The sequence below is a fragment of the Pipistrellus hanaki genome (assembly GCF_964339955.1).
Source record: "Pipistrellus hanaki genome assembly, chromosome: 13".
NCBI lineage: Eukaryota > Metazoa > Chordata > Mammalia > Chiroptera > Vespertilionidae > Pipistrellus > Pipistrellus hanaki.
Window position 1 is genome coordinate 52,385,359 of NC_140515.1, and position 25,316 is coordinate 52,410,674.

At 46.9% G+C, this 25,316-nt stretch overlaps 1 protein-coding gene across 1 annotated transcript in view; it reads right to left on the reverse strand.

The window, feature by feature from the left end:
- Nucleotides 1–11,208: 11,208 nt before the first annotated feature.
- Nucleotides 11,209–25,316, reverse strand: part of SCN10A (sodium voltage-gated channel alpha subunit 10) — a gene marked incomplete at its 5' end in the record, with an annotated part of 75,501 nt that continues 61,393 nt past the window's right edge. Inside the window, 6 exon segments of the mRNA XM_084902781.1 lie at nucleotides 11,209–12,736; nucleotides 15,480–15,750; nucleotides 20,725–20,825; nucleotides 21,975–22,116; nucleotides 22,991–23,044; nucleotides 24,152–24,436. Of these exon segments, the coding sequence (XP_084758907.1) occupies nucleotides 11,523–12,736; nucleotides 15,480–15,750; nucleotides 20,725–20,825; nucleotides 21,975–22,116; nucleotides 22,991–23,044; nucleotides 24,152–24,436 (2,067 nt within the window). The 3' untranslated portion in view covers nucleotides 11,209–11,522.

Consider the following 25,316-nt stretch of genomic DNA (forward strand, 5'->3'; position numbering starts at 1 on the left):
GGGAGGTCTCCAGGGAGGGCCCGCAGGAACAGCACCCTTGCGGGTGGGAGGGAAGCAGGCTTGGGTGGAGGGACAGGGTGATCTTCCTGCAGGTGCCACCAAGGTCTCAGCCACGCCCACAGGAAGCTTCGGAGCTGGATGGCCCGTTGGGGGTGTGCCAGAGGCCAGGGAGCAAGCTTTTCTGCCTCCACTTGGACCAGTCACTGGCAGTGGGCTGCTCTTTGGGGTGGGCATAACCTTGGGCCGGGCAGCTCCTTTGGGGCGAGGGGAATGCCCGGACAGGGGCACAGTTGAGCCATCAGAAGCCACACGCCTGGCAGCTGGAGGACAGCAGCATGTGGATCCTAAGAGGGGCGCTGGGCAGCTCACTGAGGTCCCCCCCCCCACCCTCTGTGTTCTTGGTTGTGTGTGTGTGTGTGTGTGTGTGTGTGTGTGTGTGTGTGGTGGGCGGGTGGGATTGTGTATTCTTGTTGGATAGGATATGGCGGCTGTAAGAAGAGTCAAAGGTGGATTCTGTGCAGGGTGGGACTTCCTGGTTTGGGTCTGCAGAGTAAGGAGCACCAGATTGACTGCTGCGGCTGGGGTGGGGCCTCCCGGGCATGATCTCTCCCACGGACCCCTTCACCTGCACACAGCACATTCCACAGCAGTCCCCCCGACTCCCCACGGGCAGCTGGTTTTCCCACGCTCGGTCACATTCCAGTGGGGACACATGGTCACCCTGAGTCCTGCACCTTGATGATGATGGCGACATGGTTGCCCCGTGTCCTGTCATGTTTTATAGCCATGCCATGGTGGGGTTGAGGAAGAGGGTCAGTGCGAGAGATTTGGAGGCTGCCAACGCAGTCCGGACACCTGGGTGCAGCCCAGCGATGGGCCTTCGTTGGGGGGAGGGGTGGCAGGAGCAGGGAGGGGTGGCGTGGAGGCAGGAACTGTGTATCTAGTAGTTTATAAACTGCGGATATCTTTAGCTGGGCCTTGCACTCTCCAGTTCTCTGGTCTCCCCCAGTCTTGCTGTCTTGTGCTTATGAGTACCTGCAGGCGTCTATGCTTGTCTCGCCCGGATTAGGGCCAGTAGCCCCCTGAGGCCTCCGGAGCACCAGTGTGGTCACGTGAGCTAGGGTCACAGCGGGTCCTTGTGATGGGAGGGCTGGGCAGGGATGGGATGGAAACTGGTGGGGAGGAGGATGCTGGTTGCAGGGGAGCTGGGAGCTGTGCTCAGAGCTGGAGACCTTGCCAGGTGGGCTCTGTGCTTGGGCTCTGAGTACCCACCGCAGTTGCATCGTTACACCTTTAAGAAGCATTTTTTAAAATATATATATACACATGAGACAGAGGAATCTCAGATGCGTTATGTTAGGCGAAAGAAGCCAACCTCAGGGACCGGCATGGAGGGAGGGACGGGTGAGGAGGAGGTTTTGGAGTGATGGAACTGTTCTCTGGACCGCAGTGGTGGTTACATGACTCCCCACTTGTCAGAACGCCTAGAAATGTACAGCAAAAAGGATGCATTTTCCTGAATATAAATGAAAATATAAATAAATGAAAAATTTGAAAACAAAAAGGAAGGCATTTTCACCTTTTTTGAGCACAAAAGGTGGCACTTCCTTCAGGGCTGTGCGGGTGTGCGGTGCGTGGGTGTGCAGGTGGAGAGAAACAAGTGGTTCTCAGAGCCGGTGGCCGGGCCGCAGCCCTGAGCCCCCGGGAGCTGGCGCAGTCCCCGGCCCAGGCTTCGCCTCTGCTCTGCTCTGTGCGGGAGCGGGAGCGGGAGGCTCTGGTTGCCCAGAAACAGGGGCCGTGGACCGGGAGGCGAAAGACTGTGTATTCGTTGGTTCTGCTCTGTTTTGTTTTTCTGGTGAGACATCTCCTCCCTCAAGCTGCTGTGGGAGAGAAGAGGGGAGGGGCAGGGACTGAACCCCAGGCTCATACACACACGAAACCTCTGAGCCTCCCCAGCCCCTGCCTACCCCATGCTGACACCCAGAGTGTCCTAACAATGAAAACCTCAGGGGTACAGAAGGGGGACTGGATGTGGGGCTCAGCAGCTCCAATAGACTCAAACCCTAGTGTGAGCAGACTCCTCCGGGCCTCAGTTTCCCCATCTCTAGGAGAAAAATCCTCAGGTGACATTCAGAGAATGTGCAGGAGCGAAGGAAGGAAGCCCACAGCTCCAAGGCCCCCCAAGGAGGGCCTCTGCCCAGAGCTGCCTCCCTCCTCTCTGCGTCCACACATGGACACAGGACCTGGGTGGCTCAGGGGTGCAGTCCGCCTGCCCCATGTCACCTGCATGCTCCCAAGAGCAGGGGATGCGCCAAGGTGCCAGCCCTGACAGGAGAGTGTAGAAGACTCTGTAGGGAAATTGGTTTCTTCGCTGGAAGTCAATGCCTCGGGCCAGAAAATGCTCAGAACTGGCAGCAACTGACAAAAGCTGCCTTTCGTCTGCAAGTGTATCAGCTTCTAAGAGATAAGAGGCAGGGGCTGGAGTGTAGGCTTCTCAAATGAACGATGACAGGGGGACAGAAGAGCTGCCTTCCACTCTCCCTGCCTCAGAGCGGCTGGGCTGCGGGGTAGAGCAGCTCCACCCCGGCCCCTCACTTTCCTGTGTGGGAGACAGGCCCAGGCCAAGGAGTGAGCTGCCCAGGGCCTGAAAGGGATGGTGGCTATTGCCGGGGTCCCAGGAGGAGGGGTTTGGGGAGCTGGCCTCCCAAATGTGCATGTAGAGGTGCACAGCTGCTCTGTCAACTGAACGACAGAATGACCGGTCACTATGATGCACACTGATCACCAGAGGGCAGACGCTCAATGCAGGAGCTGCCCCCTGGTGGTCAGTGTGCTCCCACAGGGGGACTGCCTCTCAGTCAGAAGCCCAGAGCTGGGTTCATGGCTGGCCAGTGCAGCAGCGGTGGTAGGAGCCTCTTCCACCTCTGTGGCAGCACTAAGGATGTCCGACTGACGTGAGGAGTGGGCCTAAGCCATCAGTCGGACATCCCCCAAGGGCTCAGGCTGGGCCGAGGGACCCGCCCCCTTCCCCAGGATAGGAATTTTGTGCACTGGGCCTCTAGTTTCTGATATATCTTAAAGTTAGAATATAAATTGGAAGTAAACAAATTTCATCCAAACCAATCAACTAACCAACCAATCAACCAACCAACCAACCAAAAAAACAAACAAGAGTAAGTGAATGGAGAGAGTGAGTTTAGATAAATCTTGAGCTAAGTTTTGCTGTGAAGATGCACAGGGAGGTGGGATGGGAGATGTGGGGAGGAGGGGGAAGGGAGTGTGTGTGTTTAAGATGGGGACTATAGAACCTGTTTGAAGGCTGATGGGAATGATGACGCTGGTGCTGAAGGGGAAGGGATGAGGATGATCTGGGGCATAGACTGATTTTGGATTGGAGTAGAAACTCCTTTTCCATTTTAAGAGGAGGAAACACAGAGAACACATTCATAGAAGCAAACAGATTTTTTTTTTTTTTTTTTTTGCTGGTGGGAGAATGTCTGATAACTATATTCTTTTAGTGGAGTCTAACAGGATGTTAAATTGCAAGTGTTGATTGAGACACCAAAGTATAATAGATCTGACGTGCCATAGTGAGGAGCTAGACTAAGAAGCAAATTTTGAAGGAATAGTTATATGACTCTTAAACTCCATGCACACTGAGGGAGGACAGAAAGAAGGTGGAAGGAGCCGAAACCGGTTTGGCTCAGTGGATAGAGCATCAGCCTGCGGACTGAAAGGTCCCAGGTTTGATTCCGGTCCAGGGCATGTACCTTGGTTGCGGGCACATCTCCAGTAGGGGTGTATAAGAGGTGGCTGATCGATGATTCTCTCTCATCAATGTTTCTAATTCTCTATTCCTCTCCCTTCCTCTCTGTAAAAAATCAATAAAATATATTTAAAAAAAGAAGAAGAAGAAGAAGAAGAAGAAGAAGAAGAAGAAGAAGAAGAAGAAGAAGAAGAAAGTGGAAGGATTTTTGAGAATCACTGTTTGCTAGGCGGTGCTAGAGTGTTCTGAGAGGTACCCGTCCCCACCACCTCTGGGGTGGGTGCCTGACTTTCATCTGAACCTTGTGAGGAGAATTTGAAGAGGCTAACTTTAGGACTCTGGATTAGGGAGTTAGTGGCTGGTCTTTGACTCCTGCCTGGGACATTAAACAGCTAAAGATGGGCAGAGGAACGAATATACCTGGCCTCCCAGAATTTGTCAAATTAAAGAATCTGTGAGTGTAACACATCAGATGTAGGTTCTGTGACACAGAGATGTGGGGGTGGGCGGCGGGGGAGGGAAAAGCATCTATCAGGGCCCCTCAGCAGACAAACCTGGAGGTGGACCACCTCAGGTTCTCAGGGCTGTGGAAGGAAGTGAGTGGGCAGCTGAGCTGGAGGAGAGCATATGACTCCAAATAAAGGAACTGTGGTGAGAGATCTCCAGGAGTGAGAGCTTTCGGATGAACTCATAATAGCTTTAAATGCTGGCCAGGCTCAGAAAGCAGGAGAATTTTCCAGTTCCCTTTGCTCTTCAACCCCCAAACACTTACTGCATAAGTAAGAGACAGGCATCTAGGAGAGAGGGAGAAGGCACATGAGTGAGACAGCAATCGATGCCCCCTTCCCAGGAGCTGGCAGCCCACTGGCAGCTCAGCCTGAGGGAGGGGAGTCCTCAGACCTCTGAATGGAGTTGGAAGCTTTGGCTGCTACCACATCGGAGTGATGTTCTAATGATCGAATCAACTGTGTCTTGAGGTTTTTTTTTTTTTTTTTTTTTTTAATATATTTTATTGATTTTTCACAGAGAGGAAGAGAGAGGGATAGAGAGTTAGAAACATAGATGAGAGAGAATCATCTATCAGCTGCCTCTTGCACACCCCCTACTGGGGATGTGCCCGCCACCAAGGTACATGCTCTTGATCGGAATCGAACCCGGGACCTTTCAGTATGCAGGCCGACGCTCTATCCACTGAGCCAAACCGGTCCCTGCTGTGTCTTGAGTCTTAAAGTGACCAATGGACTTCTTACTTCATAACGAGTTTGGACAATCCAAGATTTCATTCAGAAATGTTACAAATTCTATCCTGAATGAAATTGGAGGGACAGTGAATGACAAAGAAATGAGGTTGCATCATTGAATAGAAAAGAAAGTAAGGGTTGGGAACAGAGATTGAGAATGCAGGAAGGGAAGAAGGCAGGATTGGGAGGCTTAGAAATTTGAGAAGAGAGAAAGAGGCACAAAAATATCATTTTGGTGGGTAGGAAAATGAACTTTTTAGAGAAGTGCAATTGTATCGTTGGACAGAGTTTAGAGCTTATCTAACTAACATTTGTGGTCATGATTATAAACCAATGCCACCATAATAAATTTAATAATGAAGAATAGGGTTTGTGGTCCTGGAATTGGAATGAGACCAGTGCCTGTCTGGAGCAGGAGCTGAGAAGGTAGAAATTTGGGTTAAACTGGGATAGTTCAAGGTTTTACCAGACATGTGGGATGCAGGGAGCAGGTGGCAAAAGAGCTGAAAGTATTTGAAAGTTTGTGATTATAAAGATAGACCATGATATCAACGTGGGTGAGGGGAGAATGGGAGTGATGCAAAGTCAAAGGATAGGGGACCTACATCATTTGGAGAATTATTTAGGTGGAGGTCGTATGTTAAGTGTACTGGATAGTTGGCAAAATTATGAAATTGATATCATTAACAGTATTGACAAGGTTCAGGATATTACCACCTGAGTGGGTAGTGAATGTAGGGTAGAGGGTATGATCATTGGATTGGAGAAACCTGTGTCCTGGATGAATCACGCTGTGACTGAAGACAGGAATAGGGGTGGGGACAGTGAGCCAGAGGCCATGGCACTAATGAATAGCAGAGAATAACCTCAGACTGTTAGTGCTGATGGTACCCCAGAGTTCAGTGGGTGGATTAGAAGCAGTAGTTCTCAAGGCCAGAGCTAAAACGAGTCAAGAAATATGCCAGGGTGCAAAATTGAAGGAGGCACTCACTGGAGAATGGGTTCTTCCCTGAATTTTGTGCCCGGCTCATTTTCCTCACTCCAGTCTGTGTCTGGAAGACAGTACCAGAGAGGAAAGCACAATCCCTGTTAGAAGGGAGGGAGTTTGCCTTCTCCTCAAGGACTGATTTGGCAAAGGACTAAATTATTGTGCGGGAGCTTCTTGAATGGGGCGTCTGCTTCAGGAGCACGGCTCCACGGTATTAAGGGCAGTCCATGATGACTGTGGGCCCTCAGAGGGGAGGTGCTGCTAAATCAAACCAGAAAACAACCTCTTTGAATAAGGATTCTCTGACAATATCCTGCTGAGTATCTGCTCTGGTGAGCTCCAGCTGTGGCACCTTGAGGATCTAGCAGGGGTCTTCAAACTACGGCCCGCGGGCCACATGCAGCCCCCAGGGGAGTCTGATCCTGCCCGCCAGGTTTTTTGGGCAGTGAGCGCAGCCGAGGTGTTACAGTAGGGATTAGTAGTTCATATAGTCCGGCCCTCCAGCTCTCTGAGGGACCGTGATCTGGCCTCCACTTTAAAAAGTTTGAGGACCCCTGAATTCTAGGGTATGTTCATGGTCTTCCTGTGCTGCTCCCACCAGTGACTAGAGATGATGGGGGGCGAGGGGGATGGAGGAGGGACTAGAGTTGAGCCATTCTTGGCCAACAAAGCGTCCTCCACTGGGCAGTTTTTATTCTGAGACTTTCTTGCAGCTGCATTGCAGCCTGAGGCTCTTCCTGCAGACTCCTGCTCCCTCCCTTGTGTTCCTCATAAATGTTTCCTCCAGCATATTTCTTGCATGTCTACGTATGACTTGACATCCGCTCTTAGGAGACCAGGATGGGCACAGCAGTCCTCTCCCCACCATGGGGAAGTTTGTGTTGGTCTGTAGATTCCCCATGGGCAGATCCACAGAGGGATTTGGAGAACTGGCTGCTATAGGAAGTGTTTCAACTGGCAGGATAAAGACATCCAGAAGTGCTCTCCATCATCCTCAAGGAGACCCTTGTCTAGAGGATTTAGAACTTTTTAAAATATGGGTCAGGCTCTGTCCGAAGAATAGATAGCGCGTGGGTCAGGTGGAAGTCATGCTCCACATGTATGATGCCACTGGAATGAAAGCGGTGGTTTGACCCCTTGTCTATTGGTGTTCAGGAGAGAGCCTTGGATGCTCATTGACTTCTTTTATGGGGTGGACAGCAAGGGGGAGGCCAAAGGGTCTCTCTCATAGTCCTCCACTGCTCAAGCTAAGTTACTTGGTAACTGGGGGCCACTTAGCATAATCCCGTGTGCCAGAAAAAGGAACCATGACAACTTCTGGGTAAAGTCTCAATTTGGAGCACCTTGTTGCACACTGTGAAATTCCAAAGTAGCCCCAATACAGTACACTGATGAAAGAGGAGGCCATAGGTGGTGGTAGGCTTGTCAGGAATCCTGTCAGTTTACAAGCTACAGGGAGAAGCTTGTAATTAACCTTCTACTCATCACAGAATAGTTTTGAGTGGGAGGCAAGGATCCACCTGATCCCAAGGCAACTGCCAACAAAATAAAATCTTCAATAATTTGAGAGGGTGAGGAGAGGAGCCTCGCCGGCCTCATCAGTCAGCAGCAGGTGGGCGATGGGAAGGGAGCCAGGAGGGGGCGAGGACAACCACTTCTGGGTGGGACCCTTTGCACACCTCACGTCAGGGGAAGTGATTTCCTTCCTCCAGACCTTCATGCAGGAGCCATATATAGCAAGCCTCCGGCTGAGATGATGGGCATGTGGACAGCATAAGAAAACAGCTTCTTCATTCTGAGTAGAAAGGTACCTGGGAATTTATCTTAATTTGTGTTCTAAATCAGAAGCTGAGACGAGGCTTCGGGGGCAGGTAGTTTATTTGGAATATGCTACCAGGAGGCGAAAGTGAAGGAAGAAGAAGGGAGAGTTAGCTAAAGGAAGGAAGAAACTACCCCCCACCCCTCAACAAAGCTGGTTAGTGTTGTGGGCAACTGGGCGTAGGGGGAACTGAGAGTCTCTCCTAGGTACAAACGTTAAAGGGCACTTCCTCTCAGGTTTGGGAAAAACTGGCCTTACAGCTAGGGCTCAGACTTTGTGTAGGGATGCTCTGAGACCTTCACTCAGAATTGTTCCTGCAAGGCATGGGAGGCTGGGGTATTCATTCCTCTCCCAACTCTTGTGCCTCCAGGGTATCAACATCTCTCCTCCCCCATGCTCCTCTGGGCTGCTGTGCCTGTGTGGCAGAGAGCCCAGGGGCTTTGGAGAAAAGCTGCATCCTTGTATTCCAAGTCAGAAGAGACACCAGCCGTGTCTGCCACAGGGTCAAAGAGTAGGACCCCAGCAGGGCCTCCCCTGGTGGGTTTTTGAGGAGCGGCCTTCTATCCTGACTACCAAAGTGCCGCCATGTCCAGGGTTAGATGCTCCTTTGCATGTGAAGCGCCGTGTGAATCACCGGACACCTCTGTGCTCTGGGGGGGGGGGGGGGGGGGGGCAGCAGCATTGCCCTCTGTGAAGGCCACCCTGGGACCCAGTGTGCCAGGAGGGCTGCTCGCATTGTCTCTCCTTTTATCTTTCTCCTCCTTTAAGAGGGCAGAGAGAGCACGTTTAGCTCCGTTTAACCTCCTGATGAGTTCAGCAGGGCTGGAATCTTTATTCTCATTGTATAGTCAAGGAAAAATTGTTCCGAGGAGTTGTGATAGGTGAGTGACAGAAGGCTTGGAATCAAACGGAACCTTCTACCCTCTCCTCCAGAGCTTGGTCCGGAGTGGCATGTTGTTTAGGCTCTGAATCGAGGGTCTCCGTGTGGATCATTTACTGACATTTTCGGCTTCCGAGTGGCTCTGGGCTCCCTGTTCTCACTACAAGAAGCATCCTTCTCCAGCAGGCACGCGCCCATGTGCCTTTCGATTGCTTTATAACACAATTAAACCCGGGAGCAGGAGCAGCCACATTTCTAATAACCAGTTAACTCCGCTCTGGTCTGGGGGAAAAAAACAAAACAAAACAAACACAAACAAACAAACAAACAAACAAATAAACAGAAAAGAGCCCTCTTCATGAACGCTCTTTTAGAATTTGTTATCTTTGTGCAACCAGTCGCATCGACCCAGTTTTGTTGTTGTTGGTTTTTTTTTTATTTTTTATTAAAACCGGTGTTTTAAAGGGTCAACAGTTGACTTAAACTTTCTTGCTGCAGATTGGATGCCCACAGGCAGATCCTGCCTCCCTCCCCCTAAACTCTCTTGGCTGATGATTCATCTGGGGCTTCTCAGGAGAGCACACTTCACACGGATTTCCACTTCAGAGAACGTCTGAGTAATTTTCTGGAGACACAGTGCATTGCAGATATTTGAGTCCTAGGGAGCTGTTTTTTTTTTTTTTTTTTTTTTTTTAATCTTTTTAAATTTTATAAAACATTTTATTGATTGATTGAGAGAGAAACATCTATCTGTAGTTCTACCTATCCACATATTCATTGATTGATTCTTCTATGTGTCCTGACCCAGAATCAAACCCATAAACCTTCAGCATGTGGGCCAATTCTCTAACCAGTGAACCATGCCAGCCAGGGCCCTTAACAATATATTTAATTTTGTCTGTCTTTGAACCTCATAAAATCATAGAGTAGGTATAGTCTCACATCTGAATTCTTTCACTCAATGTTATGTTTCTCAGATTTATGGACAGACTTCCATAGGCTATATTATCCATTCTCGTTGCCACATAAAATTTACATTAAAAAATGTACAAGTTAATCTACCCTACTGCTGTTGGATATTAGGTTCTAATTTGGGTTCACTGTGAACAATGCTGATAAGAAACTTTGTACATATCTCCTAGAATATACATGCATGGATTTCTCTAGGTTTCATACCTAAGAGTAGAAAACCTGAGTCATGGGTGTATGTGTCTTCAACAATTCTAAAAAGGTTAAACTGTTTTCCAAAATTGTTGTGCCAGTTTACTCAATCCAGCATTGTATCAGAGTTCCTGCTGCTCTACATCTCTGCCAACACTTGATAATTTCTAGACGCTCAGTTTTTTTCAGATGTAAGGTGGACCATGTTAGATGGACCAGCCTCTAGTTTTATAATCATATAAATGGAAAAATCTTACAAAGTGATAAAATATAATATATCAACAAATTGATTTGATCTCTGTCATTGTTGTAGGTAATGTCCCAAAGATTAATAAAAGATCCTGGCTGTTCTTAAGACCCTTTATGTTCTATGTTGTCATATGATCTCCTTGCTGTCTTTCAGCTTAAGACCTGCCACATGCCTGTGGCCTGAATATCCTCTCTGATGACCCTTACTCCACTCCAACTAATCTTTTGGGACTTAACCTCCATTATCTCTTGGGCTTAGAGCAGTGCCTGTCATATAAGAGGTACTTAGTAACATTTGTAGGATGAATTAAAGAAAATATTGGCCGTACCTTTTATCTCCCAGATCATCTTTCTCAAAATACCTCTTTTCTTTTGATTATACTAATTATGAAGTCCTGGCCCAAGGGGAATGTGAAAACCTTCCTCCTTAAAGTCTTGTCCGTGAGATGTGGAACAGGCTCTGGAATATATCCAAAAGCTGCCTCTTCAGCTATATAGCAGAGAGGTCTGGCCATTGCAGCTTCAGAAGAGAGAGCGTTTACCTCATCTAAATTGACAGGACATCACTGCATTCTACAACATAAAATGCAAGGGCTATGGAGAGTGTCCGGTCTGTGCTCCCTCCCACCAATTTTACAAGCGGGGAAGTTGAAGTTCAGAGGTGAAAGAGGCTGGTCAGGTCAGCCAGGCAATCAATCAATGGAGGAGTCAGGGTTAGAACCAGTTCCCAGGCCAGTGCTCCTTTTCCCCACTCCCACCTGAGCCTCAAACTCAAACTGCAGACTATCAGGAATCCTGGAAGTGAAGAAGTGATTTATGACACATCAATGTCACATAATTTTTTAAAATAAATGATGCTTTAAGACACAAACATTAGTCTTGACCTACCTTTAAAAATATTAATTTTAATGGCTATCTCAAAGGCCTTTCATGACATAGACCACAGGTATTACCTTGGGCTGGAGCAGTTGTCTGCAGATCTCAACATGCAGTCATGCAAAATCCTAAGTGACATTGTCAGTCTCTACATGGTGTTTCACAGAGCACTACACCTTGGACCTTCAGCAACATCCTTGCCATAGGTCTTTGGAAGTTCTGGTCCTGAGAAGTTTGTCTTGGCAAATGGAAGCTCTGATCACAATAAAAATAAAAGAATCAGGGACAGTTTCTGGACAGTGAGGGAACCCATCGTCTGATACTGAAATTCATAAGGGAAGTCACAGTGGAGATGCTCCTGGCTTCTGACTCTTATTGGGGGCTTCTCCAAAGATGGGTACCAACTGCATTCCCTTGCCCAGTTCTGACATTGTGACCAGTGGCATGCATGGTGCGGTGGTAGCTGGGTGCCACCCATAGTGGGAAAGAGTTATCACAGAGCAGAAGGGCACATCAGAACGGGACATGCTGGAGTGTCCTCACTAGGGTGCAGGGGTAGTGGCTTCCTTACTGGTAGCTTCACCTACATTTTGTATTGAGCTAGATGTGCTCATGTTGACTTGATCGCTAAGGCCTCTAGTGACACTGTCATAGGAGGGGGGGAAAGATATGGCAGATGTAGTTTCAGACTTGTCAGGAAGCCCACTATTCTCATTTTCTGCGAATGCAACGAAGTCTTCATCTGGAAGTGACACAGCCTCCTCCTCAGCCCTGACCACACCTGGGGTATGGAAGATTGTCTTGGAGCGGTGGGACACATAGCTCCGATAGGCCTTTTGAATGACAGTGGCTGAAATGTCCTCTTGCTTCCACCGGAGGGTGGTGGCTATTGGTTCATAAGATGCTTTTGAAAGATTTGCTGCCATAAACTTGTCCTCCATATTTGCCTTCAGAGAATCCAACTCCCCAGACTCTCCCAGAACATTCTTGGTGAAGGCAAAAAGGATGTCCAAACAATGGATCTTATCTCCAGGGACCAAGGGAAGGTCCATTCGGATTAATGTGCTCTGGTTGGGTTTTGGGATTTGCAAGGGGCCAGAGAGGGTGTCTGCGAAGTCGGACAGGGCCGTGTACTCGATGAACTGGGTGGCCTCCGGGTCAAACTTCTCCCAGGTCTCATAGAACATGTCGAAGTCGTCCTCGCTCAGGGGCTCGGTGCTCTCCTCCGTGGCCACATTGAAGTTCTCCAGAATCACTGCAATGTACATGTTGACCACGATGAGGAAGGAGATGATGATGTAGGTGGTGAAGAAGATGATGCCTATGGCTGGGCTCCCGCAGTTCCCCCGGGAGCCATTGATGTTGGGCAGATTGGGGTCGCAAAAGGGGGGCCCCGTGTTGAGGATGGGGCTGAGGAGGCCGTCCCAGCCGGCCGACGTGGTGATCTGGAAGAGGCACAGCATGCTGTTGGCGAAGGTCTGGAAGTTGAACATGTCGTCGATGCCCGCCTCCCACTTGACATGGGGGAAGGTGGCCATGCCGAAGATGGAGTAGATGAACATGACGAGGAAGAGAAGCAGCCCGATGTTGAAGAGGGCGGGCAGGGACATCATGAGGGCGAAGAGCAGCGTGCGGATCCCCTTGGCTGCTCGGATCAGCCTGAGGATGCGGCCAATTCGGGCCAGGCGGATGACTCGGAGGATGGTTGGGGAGAAGTAATTTTCAAGTGATGAAATAATTGCAAAAACCACCAGGCCTTAAAAAAAGAGAGTAAATGATCTAAATTAGTTCTCCCAATCATGATCCCTGACACGGTTGGCTGTGATCACACTCCTTCATCTTGGTTCCAGATGAACGTACACGTGTGCATTTGTATTCAAGGACTGTGAGCCCTTCTAACCTGGCACAGTGGTTGGCATTGATAGGGGCTTAGAACTGTTAGTGCAGAAATTCCCTCTCTCTCAAGTAAGCCTCACCCTTCCTATCATGTTCTTATCTTTCTATCCATCCAGAATATCTTTTTAGTCAGCTTCCATGGTCAAAACCCTATCTTCCGCAGCATAATTCAACTGGAAGTGACCATATGCATTCTTCATCTTTCTAACCTTGTTCATAGTGGGGTGGGGGGCTTTAACTGACCTTAAGCATGCCCATCTCCAGACCCTATTCCATAAGCTCATAGCCTATTGTCTGCTTCTGTCTATGACCCAGAGCCTGCTCTTCCCTGAGAATCCAGCCTTTGGGTCATGCCTTTTCCTCCACCCTGGTCCTGTGCTCTGTGAAGGCCACAACCCCCTGTGATTCATCTCCCTATTTCCTACTGTGAAGACTAACTAAGTTCCTGGCACGGGGTCCTGGGGATAATTGTACAGAGACTGGTATTAATTATAATGGGACCTGAGGAGTTTGGCAACTTGCTGACAGCTAAAGCAGAATGGCTTTGAATGACCAGCTGTCTGCATAATGGCCTTTATTTGTTTCTTTCATTTTCCCAGCTGTGTTTAAACTCTCTGTTAGTGTCTGGAGATGGGCATGTTTAAGGTCAGTTACAGCCCCTCACCCCACTATGAACAAGGTTGGAAAGATGAAGAATGCATATGGCCCTCCATCTGGTATCTTACTTGCAGATTTGTAAAGCTTGGTTTGGGGGAACTGTGGGACTTATTGGGACTAGCAAAGATAAGGCAAGGCCTTTAGGTAAGCCATGATTCAAAACCTCGTAGGACAAATGGTGACAGGTATTGTAGCAAGCTCTCTCTTTGCCAGGATTCCCTTGACCCTCTTCTCCAAGTTGCCTTTTATCATTAGAAACATGAGTAGTGACAGTATTGTGTCGGAAGGTGGAAGGAAGTGGGAGGAGACTTGGGAAATAATTATAATTTTTGATTATAAAGTCTTAATGAAGGTCTCTCTCTTAAAGTCCACTTTAACTAGGACATTTATATGGACACATAATGGGTACATGTGTCCATATAATCTCCTTAGATTCTGCCGGCCAACTGGTCTATGTCTACTTCAAGGGAGAATAAGTGTTCATAGTTGTAACATTTAGATACTCAATGCATGTCTTGCTGGTGGGAAGGAAGTAAGGGAGAGAATGGACAGGTGGAATCTGTCTGTCACTTGCTTTCTAGCTGTCTCTCAGAGTGATTTCTACCCAGGGACATGTTGCTGTGTAAGTCATAGGAACTAGTAGTTAAGGTGTCCACATTATAGAATTGAGTACTTTAAGTATATTTTATTTCTATAAATATGATTTCTCTGAAATCATATCAAAATGGACTTTAGAGTCTGTCACTTTGGAAGATAAATGAACAAAACAAACTTCCCATAAAAACCAGCAGTAACAAGAAAATAAAACAAAAGTACATTACCTCCTTCCCACCACCCCTCCCACCCACTTACCACCACCACCAAACAACTAAACACAACCTAAGGCTGTATTTCAGCACCAGGTAGGGAGATTGACGTTAGCTTCTGTTTGGAAACCAATGGAAAGTTAAATCTACAGTTATGCCCTGATATGAAAAGTAAGCAGGCCAGGATGCATTTATAATGCAAAGTAAAGCCGGTGTGCTGGGATTTGGCTTTTATAAGGCCAAACTTTGGCTAAACCACAAGAAGGCCAGGGACAGTTTCTCGGTTGTTGGTGGGAGACTTCTAGTTCATTAGAACATTAGCCTGGTCTAATTTCAGCTCCACCTTTTACAAATTGTATAACTTTGCATAACTTCCCAAGTCTTTGGGGCTCAATTTTTAAATGTATAAAATAAGAATAATGATACTGCTTTCACAGGGCTACTGTGAAGTTTCACAGCACCCAGCCTAGGGCTCAGAACGCGGCACTCAATTATGGGGGCTCCCTTCTCCATTTTAGCCTCTGACTCTACTCATTTTCTCTGAACAACTTTGGCCCACCAAATACTGGGCCCATCATTCAACAACATCCAGACTTGACCATAATAACATTGATCTCTTGGCATTGATCCCTTGACCTTTCTATTCTCCTATTCCTTAAGAGGAGAGTTATACGGAGATTTAATTCCAGACTCTTGACTTAAGAACCTCCTATTCAATAGTCTCCTCCCAGACTTTCTTCACTCAGTTGGTAATCCACCTCCTTTTTCAGAAGGTGTATTTTATGACTCACTTCACATCACACCACCCACTCTCTGATTTGAAGATCATAAAAATAAGGCCCACTGGAAACTCCATCATCTTAGGTTCTCTGGAGGAGCAGTTGTTCCCCATTAGCCCCCAAACTTCTGGTGATGGTTGTATACACAGCAGGTGCCTGAATATTCTTCATGACAGCAAGGAGAAGGCCAGTGAAACATCTGCATTTGACTGAGAGGCCCAGGGGCATTTTAAATCTGCTGTGCTTAGAAGGAAGCAAACACTGGCTCCTCTAATGTATAACGTGTTTAAAAAGTTTGTTTGTTGTCCCCCTGGTTTTGAAAGAAGATCCAAAACAACCCCCCACGTGTGATGCCACTTACTCCCAATGGAGAGGACCACAACGATGAAATCAAACACATTCCAGCCGTTCAGGAAGAAGTACTGCCTCAAAGCGAACATCTTCAGGACACACTCTCCGGTGAAGACAGCCACAAAGAACTGGTTGATTTTGTTAAGGATTTTTGTCTTTTCCTCACTCTGATCATCTGTCTCCACCATCATAGTGATCATGTTGAGGCAGATGAGGACCATGATGCTGATGTCGAAAGTCTGTCTGGTCACGATGTCAAAGACAAAGCCCTGGTACTTGTTCTGAAGAAACAAGAGATGTCACGTCAGGGCCTTTTGGCCAACATAAATCAGGCATCTGGAGGCCTGTGTTCGCCATAGGCAGGGTTTCAAAGTCTGCCTCTTTTGTCTCCCCCACACTCCACATCCAATCAAGAAGCCAAATCCTATCCAATACATCACTCTTAGTTGATTCTACTTCATTGCCTCAATTCAAGTCCTCACCACCTCTCCTGTTCCCATGAAGTCACCAGGCTCTTTGTCCTTGTCCATGCTCTTCTCTCCATTTGCAATGCCCTTCCAGCCTGTCTCTTGGTATCTAAATCCCAATAGTCTTGAGTGATCTATCTCTCTTAAGCCTCACTTCTTCCTGGGAGTTTTCCTTAATCATATCACACCGCATTGCCCCTTCTTTGAGTTCCCACATCCTTTATGGTCAGTCTTGAGTTCTAGCATTTCAGGTGTGCTTCCCTTCTTTACTAGACAATTAGCTTTTAAATATAGGAGCCATGTCTTATTTAACATTGTGTTCCAGTAGTGCCTTGCATATAGCAAGAATTCAAAAACTGTTTGCAAAATTATTGATTCAAGTGTGAAGTTAGTGTGATGGTGCAGCTTCTTCCTGAAAATGCTCTCTTTATTCCTGGGGCTGTGCAGATGTCTAAGCCAATTCAGGGACAAAACATGGGGTCAAGTCTTGATTGTTTGCACTCTTAGAAAGAGGCAGAATGTTTTGGATAGCAAAGAGATCATTTCTATTTGGCTGTTTTTATGGTGTTTTAATCAAGTTCCTAGCATGACACTCTAGTCTTTCCTGTGCTGTCAACTTCATAGTGTTCTGGACTCCTTGATCTGAACTCCATTCTCCACTCCTGACCATCTCCTGAGTTCACCTGCCTTGATCTCCAAACATCTCCCTTTACTTAGGGCTGATACTTTTCCCCACCCCATGAACTCCAGGGCTAGGAGGCAGGCCCAAGAGCCTTCTTGTTCCCCTCTATCGATTCCAGACCTTTATTCTTGTGTCTTGTAAAGTCCTTCCTTCTTGAAGCTTGTGTCACTGATGAGAAGCTCTTAGCCACATTTGGACACTATTGGCTATTATGTCTTAGTTCCTTCGCTAACTATCTAATTACCTAGTTTTTCATAATTTAAAGAAAAATCTTCCTGAACCTCACATCTTCCCCAGCTCCCAGCTTGAAAGAGTTGTGGGCAAGCACTGTTTCTCATTCATTTTTCAATCCACTCCAACATAACTTTTGTCCCCATTCTGCCACAGAAGTTGTTTTTGCTAAGATCACCCATGACCTTCATAATGCTAACTCTAAGGACACTTGTTTGGCATTGATTACCAACCCCATCCATCTTGAAACTCTTCTTTTTTTTTTGGTTTTCATCATGCCTTATTTTCCTGGTTCTTTTCTTAATTTCCTCGCTACTCCTTTTTGAGTCTTCATTACTCAACCTTTAGATGTGAGAGTTCCTCAAGTCTCAGTCCTAGGCACCCTTTGCTTTTCAACCCATTCTTTCTCCCTTGGAAATCTCCCAAACCTGTGAATTAATTAATATATATGTGGTTTTCTCTAATTATTTTCTTAAGTCACTGGACTGCTATCTCTGTGAGGGCAGAAACTTTATCTATTTTGCTTACTGCTCTACCCCAGTATCTGAATAGTACCTAGCACACAATAGGTACTCAATAAATAGGTGAATTAATGGATGACAGAATAGACAGCTCTGTTACCCACACATTAAAAAAAAAAACACCACACACACACACATAAAGCCAATCCACTAGGGTTTGAGTAAATTTAATTCTGCACAACAGGCACTTAATAAATGTGTACTATGTGCAAGGCTCTGCATGAGTGAGGGAGGAAGAGAGGAAGCTGTTAGGAGTCTCACCAGGGAGCTCCCAGAAGCTGCAAAGCAATCAGAGGGGAGAAGGGTTGTGACAGAGTCTGGTTCCTACTTTCTCCTTCACGGTGGGGATGAGTGGCTCCCTTTTGCGGTTAGAGCAAAGAATCAGACCCAAGTGGGCATGGTTCCAGCATAATTGTCAACTCACATCTTTTCTGGTGAGAGAGGGGCATTGCTAAGCCAATAGTAGCTTCTATTTCATCACTGAAAATAGTGGAAAAACAGAGCCCACTCGTAGCCACATGACTTCGAATGAAACAGAACAGGTGACAACATTGCTAAGTTCCAGGCATCGAGTTTGCCCTGAATATTCAGACGCTGGGGACGCAGCAGCTTGCTGGCTGCTCTTGGCTTACTTAGCCTGTGGGCAGTGATCACACCTTTGCAACCCTTACTGCTGTCAGAGATGATGAAGTGGGTGACTGATAATGTGATATTACAGAGCCTATTATTTCCCCATAAAGTGGAGTATATAAAACCTGCTTTTAGTGACTTCTAGAGTAAAGAATGTTATAGAATAAAATTTCGTAGTCTCATGGAAATCTTAGTCTTTGTTATGGATGAAGCATAAGGTTTAGAACCTGGGCTTCACTAAAAGTGATAAGCGGTATGTTTGTGCATGTGTTAGAGGTCCCTACGTCATCCAGGCGGGCTGTGTTGTGACATGGCATCCATGCAACTGTGGGTCAGATCAGTGCTGATGCTCTACTTATCTGACCAGCTTGACCTGTTGGGACTCCTAAGGGAAGAAGGTGAGCCTTCTAGTGTCACTGGTCATGTGAAAAGGAAACTGGACCTGAGAAGGTGGATCTTATATGGCAGAGGGCATTTCTCTTTTTCTTTGGGTTTCTTTCTTAGCTCGGGACTTTGAGAAGGACAGGTAATCAGACTTGTGCCACTGGGTGGTGGATGCCAAGATGTTGTCTGCCATATGGATGCCAGCCAGGAGCTGGGATGGGCCTTTGCTATAGCTGCTACTTGGGCCCTGCAGCATCCCTACGACTTCAAAGTCTTGTTTGAATGTCCCAGCCTTGCCTCAGTTATGCTGAGGGGAACAAAGGAAAAAGTGTTTGCCATTCTTGGACCAGAATATTAAGGAGAGAGCCATGCTCCCCGACTTGAGCTAGTACAGTATTGAAAGTGATTATTGCACCCCATCCCCCCATCCTAAGGGATGATGAATCTCAGGAATACAGTTCATCTATGATCTCGCTTCCATTACCTATGTGAAGAACCTCCTCCCAGTGCCAATCTTGGAGGATCTTGGTTATGGCTCAGTTAGGGAAAATGGTGATTTTGTTGCAGGTCTTCCTGCCCAACCATCACCCTCTACCTCTATTGCAGTGCCTGGCATTCCAACATTAGTTCCTACCTTTGTATTAAGATGGTGTTCTCTCCAAAGTTCCCTTTTGAAATACAGCCCACCCTGTCCCAGGGAAATTGTCTTCCTTCAGAGGAGGAAGCTATGGTGGCCTGTGGGATTGGTTGATGAGAGGGGAGAAGCTGAGATACTATAGAGAAATTGAGGAGGAGTAGTTTGTAGGGGGAGGTTCCAGAAACCATGTTGATTTTACCAAGGGTTGTCCCTAGCACAGAACTCCTTGATGTCTGGTTCAAACATGAAGTCAACATCAGTCCAGCCATCAGTAAAGGCCAGAATGGACTCAGCTGCTTATTTCTCAGTAAGTCTGGACATCCTCCAACTGTAGCCCCTGACCTGACTCTGATTGGGCTCAGCCTGCACCCATATTTTCCAATTGTGAGTCTGTTCCTGCCCATTGGACTGGTTGACTGAGGGATACTCAGTGAACTTGAAGGACTTTCCCTCAGGTTCACCCATGCTCACTCATGCCCAGTTATCTTAACCTTATGGGGATTTGGGAGGAAACCTCTGCTCTTGACATCCTATCCCTCCCCATTGTAACATTTCTTATCAGAACTGAGAATAGGAAGAAATTTATGACCACTGGTTCCAAGTAAAGTGTGCCAAAGTTCAAAACACCTTTTTTCCTCCTGTAAATGTTTTTAAGACTCTGTATTAACGAATATTTTAGTAATTTATGCAAATCCCATGCCTTGATTTAGAAACTGTAATGTAGGTCTTTCTAATTCATTTAGGGAAAGGCCTGTTTCTTTGTTGAAGGTCCTTAAGCTCTGCCCTTGTTTGGGGAAGGGCTAATGGGATTTTGCTATGGACAGTGCCTGTAGTTTTCTTCATAAATGTTGCATCTTAACCACAGAAAGGTTGTATAAAGGGACAGGATGCCGAGTCTGTTCACCAGAATAGATGGCTCAGAAATTCTTTGAAGAGGTTCAGCTGTATATTTCCAGTATAGCAACATCCCCACTCCCAAACCTGTTGCTCCACTTCCATCAGGGGCCAGCCACAGGGCTGGTGTTTTCCACCTTCTGGCAGAGGCCTGAGAAAAACTTAGATGGTAGGTATCATGTAGGTTTGGGTGCTGCATTTAACAGGAGAATAAAAGACATGCCTCTTAGGATCTTTGCGAGTAAAGGAATCAAAGTGGAAGATGGCCCTAAGTTTTGGTCAATCTTTAAATACTAGAATAGGATAATTTTTCATTTCTATTGTGCCATCTGACCATGATCTTGATCAATCCAGGATCCAGAGAGGGTTGGGTTTTGGCCATTTCCTCTCTTTCTAGCTGTAGGAATTGGGGGAAATGTAGGGTAAGGCTAGAGATCCATTGCAATCTAGCTCATAATGCATATGCACACAATGTTTCATCTCAGAGCTCTAACCATACTTCTTATCACTTAGCCTAGTCAGCTCTCAGTCATGTACTTGTGCCCTAAAACTGGTGTGGAACTCTGTGCTTCCCTAAACAGTTCTGTCTGCAGTAACTGTGGAAGATATGTTCACTCTTTAAGACCAGAGTTGCTTCTTTTAGACGTTTCATTCCTTGGACCTGAGAGCTCTCATTACCCTCACCCCTGAACTCAGCCCACATCTCCTCCTCCACAGAGGGCACTGCCCAGGCCCCTAGCCAGCACAGGCATAGGCTGTCAGGTTGGATTCGTAGACACACTCTGATAGAGGGAAGCTCTGGGACTTACCAGGGGCCGGGGGATGGGCTTCTGGGGCTTCTTGGAGCCCAGCTTCTTCATGGCGTTGTAGTACTTCTTCTGCTCCTCGGTCATGAAGATGTCCTGGCCCCCTAAGTGCAGGAGAGGATAACACACACCACTGTTATTAAAGCAGTAGGAGCCCCCAGGGATATCAAAATCATGCTATCAGGAAAGACATCTCAACTTTCTCCCCATTCTGCAGAAAGATATGCAAAAGCCAGGATCAAGGAGTATCCTGTTTATCATCTACAGGAACCCAGAGATGCCGCATGGACAAAGGTGGAGAGGCTTTGGGACTAGGACCTAAGGAGAAGGTATGGGTTGGTTCAAATTTGAGCCTAAAATCCAGCCTGCTCATTCCAATAAAACTCATTGGTTTCTAAAAACTCACTCTTGGCCAGGGGCAAGAGCTTACCTCAGGGTGTTCTGGAACAAAGACTTTAAAACCCAACCCCTCAAACCATTCCTGGGGAGTTATTGCCTTATCCAAGGGTCTTTGGAAAACCCTTGACTGGTTCTCTGAAGGCCCTGCCAGTTACACTGCTCGAAATTCCCCCACTGAAGATGCCTTCCTCTCTCTCTCTCTCTCTCTCTCTCTCTCTCCTCTCTCTCTCTCTCTCTCTCCCCAACCCCCCTTCCAGCTTCCTTCCTTTCTACTCTCTCTAAAAAGTCAAAGTAAAAATATCTTTGGGTCAGGATAAATGAATAAATAAATAACAGGTTGTCTGAGATTGGGGTCCTGTTTACTGAAGTCAGCACCCATGGAGGTGAGGGTCTTCTTCCCCAGCCTGAGGAAGGTTAGGATTCTGCCAACACTGGGCCCTGGCCCTTCCCGAGGCATCCTGACTCAGATCTCTGGATGCCGGGGCTCCAGACAAAGGCATCAAGTGCTGGAGCCCTTTCTTTCCCGGTCGATATTCCCTAAGGGGTCACATGGAACACATCCAACACACTTGGTTCAGCTAGGAGGACCAAGGCACTCTGGGAGAAAAGATGGGAACCCCAGGCAAGGTTGGGAGGCAATGCTGATAAAGAAATACAACTCTTTCAGCAGCAGCCCGGACACTGAACAGAAGTGAGGGCAGCAATCATGGGGCAACGGTCAGTGTTGGTGTTAAAAGTCAAAATTGGGCTCCCCATCAGGCATGAAGGACGGGGAGTAGAGTTGGCGTTTGTCATGAGGCCTGGGGACAAGAAATATAAGATTGGCCATCACCGCAGAAACACCAGAACCCCACTTATCTTTTTCTTCTGTTGATTGAAGTTGTCAATTATGACCCCAACGAAAAGATTAAGTGTGAAGAAGCCACCGAAAATGATGAAGATGACGAAGTACAAGTACATGTACACGTTGTTCTCCCACTTGGGCTGCAAGTTCACCTGTGAGCAGACAAAGTGGGGCATGGGGATGAAGAGGTGTCTTAGCTTGTGTTCACCCCAAAAGCCAACCCTGAGACCTGGACCAGGGTGCAGGTGGTTTATTTGGGAGGCGATCCCAGGAAGCAGGGGTGAGGGAGGGGGAGGGAAAGCAGGAACATGAGAAAAGCAAAGAAGGGGATGCTGGGAAGAAAGTCATTGCTATGGGCAACCTGCACTCTATCCACGGAGGCCCTCTAAGGAACCCTGAAGAACACGCCTCAGGACTTGACCTCCAAGGGACAGGGAAGCTGGAGCATTTATCTAAGACTCCCCAAACTATCTGTGAGAGTTGCCTTCAGGGATGTTAAATCCCTCATTCTTGGGCTGCTAAGCAAGCTCTGAAACTCTGAAGAAAGTCAAGTCTCCAAGCATCAGAAACACGGAACGCCAGTGAACTCAGAGCTGGGCTGAGAGGATGGGGCAGGGCGCCCACAATGTCTGCCACAGTGGGAATGGTCTTTCCTCAACAGCATCATTCTCTCCTTCTGGCTGCCATGGTATACTCTGAAATTCTCTCATCCCTTGTTCTAGCCACTGCCCCTGCTCCTGCTCCTGCTCCTGCCAGAGAATGCCCTCACACACAGTCCTTTACCAGCCTTTTCCTCATGCAGAGGAAGTTTCAGAAGCCCAGGGAGTGTGCACAAAAGGAGAACAGGCTAGGTTGGCTTAAATAGCCAACAATGAACCAGCTGGGCACTGCTCCAGAGAGGAATAGTGCCAGGCTGCTGAGTGGTCGCCTCTTCTGGTACCAAGGCCACCATCTTCACTCCAGTTAAACTAGACTGATTGAGGGGGAGGGGGACACATGGATGGAAAGGCAGTGGGCAAGACTCACCCCTCGGGCATCGACAGCCGCATACATGATATCCATCCAGCCTTTAAAGGTTGCCTGGAAACAAGGAGCAGTAGCTACTCAGTCTCTGCCCATACATCTACTCTGGGCTTTGTTTTGATTTGCTTACATGTTTTTCTCATTGAGCATTATTGGTCCACCTGGAGCCAGCTCTGACATGTCTCTATCTCCCAGGGTAGAGCACAATGCCTGGCACACCATAGCTATTCAGGGATTTTTGTCAAATGAATGCATGAACAAATAGTGCAAGCAGAAACTTGTGGGTAACTGCATGACAAATGTATTAGCAATTACATTAACACTTGAATGAATGGAGTACTGAATGAACAAGTAGATGGATGAAGAGAAGTGATGAAGAATGAATGAATGAATGAATGAATGAATGAATGAATAAAGTGTGAATGTGGTTGACTATCATCATTACCAGCATTACCTATTATTACAATAGTCCTAGAATATAATCTATTATCCTGTAGGCTAGTGGTTCTCAACCTTTCTAATGCCGCGACCCTTTAATACAGTTCCTCATGTTGTGGTGACCCCCGCCAACCATAAAATTATTTTCGTTGCCACTTCATAACTTTTTGTAATTTTGCTACTGTTATGAATCATAACGTAAATATCTGTGTTTTCCGATGGTCTTAGGCGAACCGCTGCTGTAGAGCCTAAGACCATCGGAAAACACAGATATTTACATTACGATTCATTAACAGTAGCAAAATTACAGTTATGAAGTAGCAATGAAAATAATTTTATGGTTGGGGGTCACAACATGAGGAACTGTATGAAAGGGTCACAGCATTAGAAAGATTGAGAACCACTGCTGTAGGGGATAAATTGCAAAAGATTGAACATATGGCTATGCCATGTTTATTTTGTACAAGTTGTAATTTCTAACTCATTACCTGATGCAATGCCATGATAAGCTTATCCTTTATTCTAGCCTATTACCTCACATTGGTCTAATTGTGCCTCTGGGAGATTATACTCATTGGTAAGGCCTTCTAGCCTCATGGTGTAGTCTGTAGGAATGACCTCAGCTCAAACTGAGTGCTATCCCCTACACAGCATCTTCTGAAAGGCCCCCACCCCCCATGTTAAAGAGAGGCCAAAGGAAAAGACATGGTTGATTTCAGGACTCACCACCTGCAGAAGCGCGAGGTAACCCATCCCAACATTATCAAAGTTGACCTTCATGTTGACCCAAAAGAGGCTGCCAGTGTAGTTGTGAAGTTTACAATCAGATTCGTTATTCACAATAGTATAAGACACAAGAGAAAAGTCTTTATTGGTCATGTTGATGCACCTCCCAAACATCCCTGAGAAGAAGTTCATGCCCATGATGCTGAAGATGAGCCAGAAGATGAGGCAGACGAAGAGTACGTTCATGATGGAAGGGATGGCGCCCAGCAGAGCATCTACCACCACCTGGGGGGAAATGCAAAAGGACCTGGAACCCCACCAATGCCTCACCCCTTTTTGCTGGATCCAACTTCTTTCTATACTCACTCAGGCTGCCTCAAGAGCCAGTGGCCTTTGGAAGCAAGAGAAATGGGTTAATCAGGGCAGTAATTCAGACTTAGAAGACTGAGCAGGTCAAGTGGGTTTAAACTTTCTCTAAACTTCATCCAGGACTGCTTTCACTATCTTTGCTCAAGATTGAGGAGGCAGGTGAGTTTACAAGTACAAACATACTCATTTAGGGGTGTGAGTCTATGTGTTGTGCTAGCACATACAGACTTCTAAAGACTTGCTTTATTTTCCTTAAATACAACACTTGAAAATGGTATATAGTATCTGGTTAAGAATGAGTGACAACCTAAACCCATATTCACAAACTTACCTATTTGTAAACTAAGAACCTGGAGATAAAATAAAATAAATATCCAACTATTTCAGTCATAAATACCTAATGTGTGTAAAGGTACAAGTTAATTTAAAAGTCTGCTTTTGTGTTTGAAGATCTGATGTCCGAGTTGAGTCAGGGGTGGAGGAAGAAGGCAAAAAGCTCACTTTCTCTGCCAGGAGGCCTTTGTGATTATGAGGAAAGGGAGGGGGGAAATGAACAGTCCCTGGATCTCCCCTAAGGCAAGGGCCAGGCATGTGAGCATTCTACCCCGAGGAAGATAGCGAGGGCAAGGTGGGTGATGATAGAGATATGTAAGGACAGGGATGCATAAAAGGAAAAACCCATAAGGACTCATGACTGTGGCAGGTTGGAGAGAAGACATATTCTAGTGGGTGTGGTGGAGGTGCTGAGCTGATGATGTCCCTACATTTAAATGAATGTCAGAGGAAAGGCTCATTT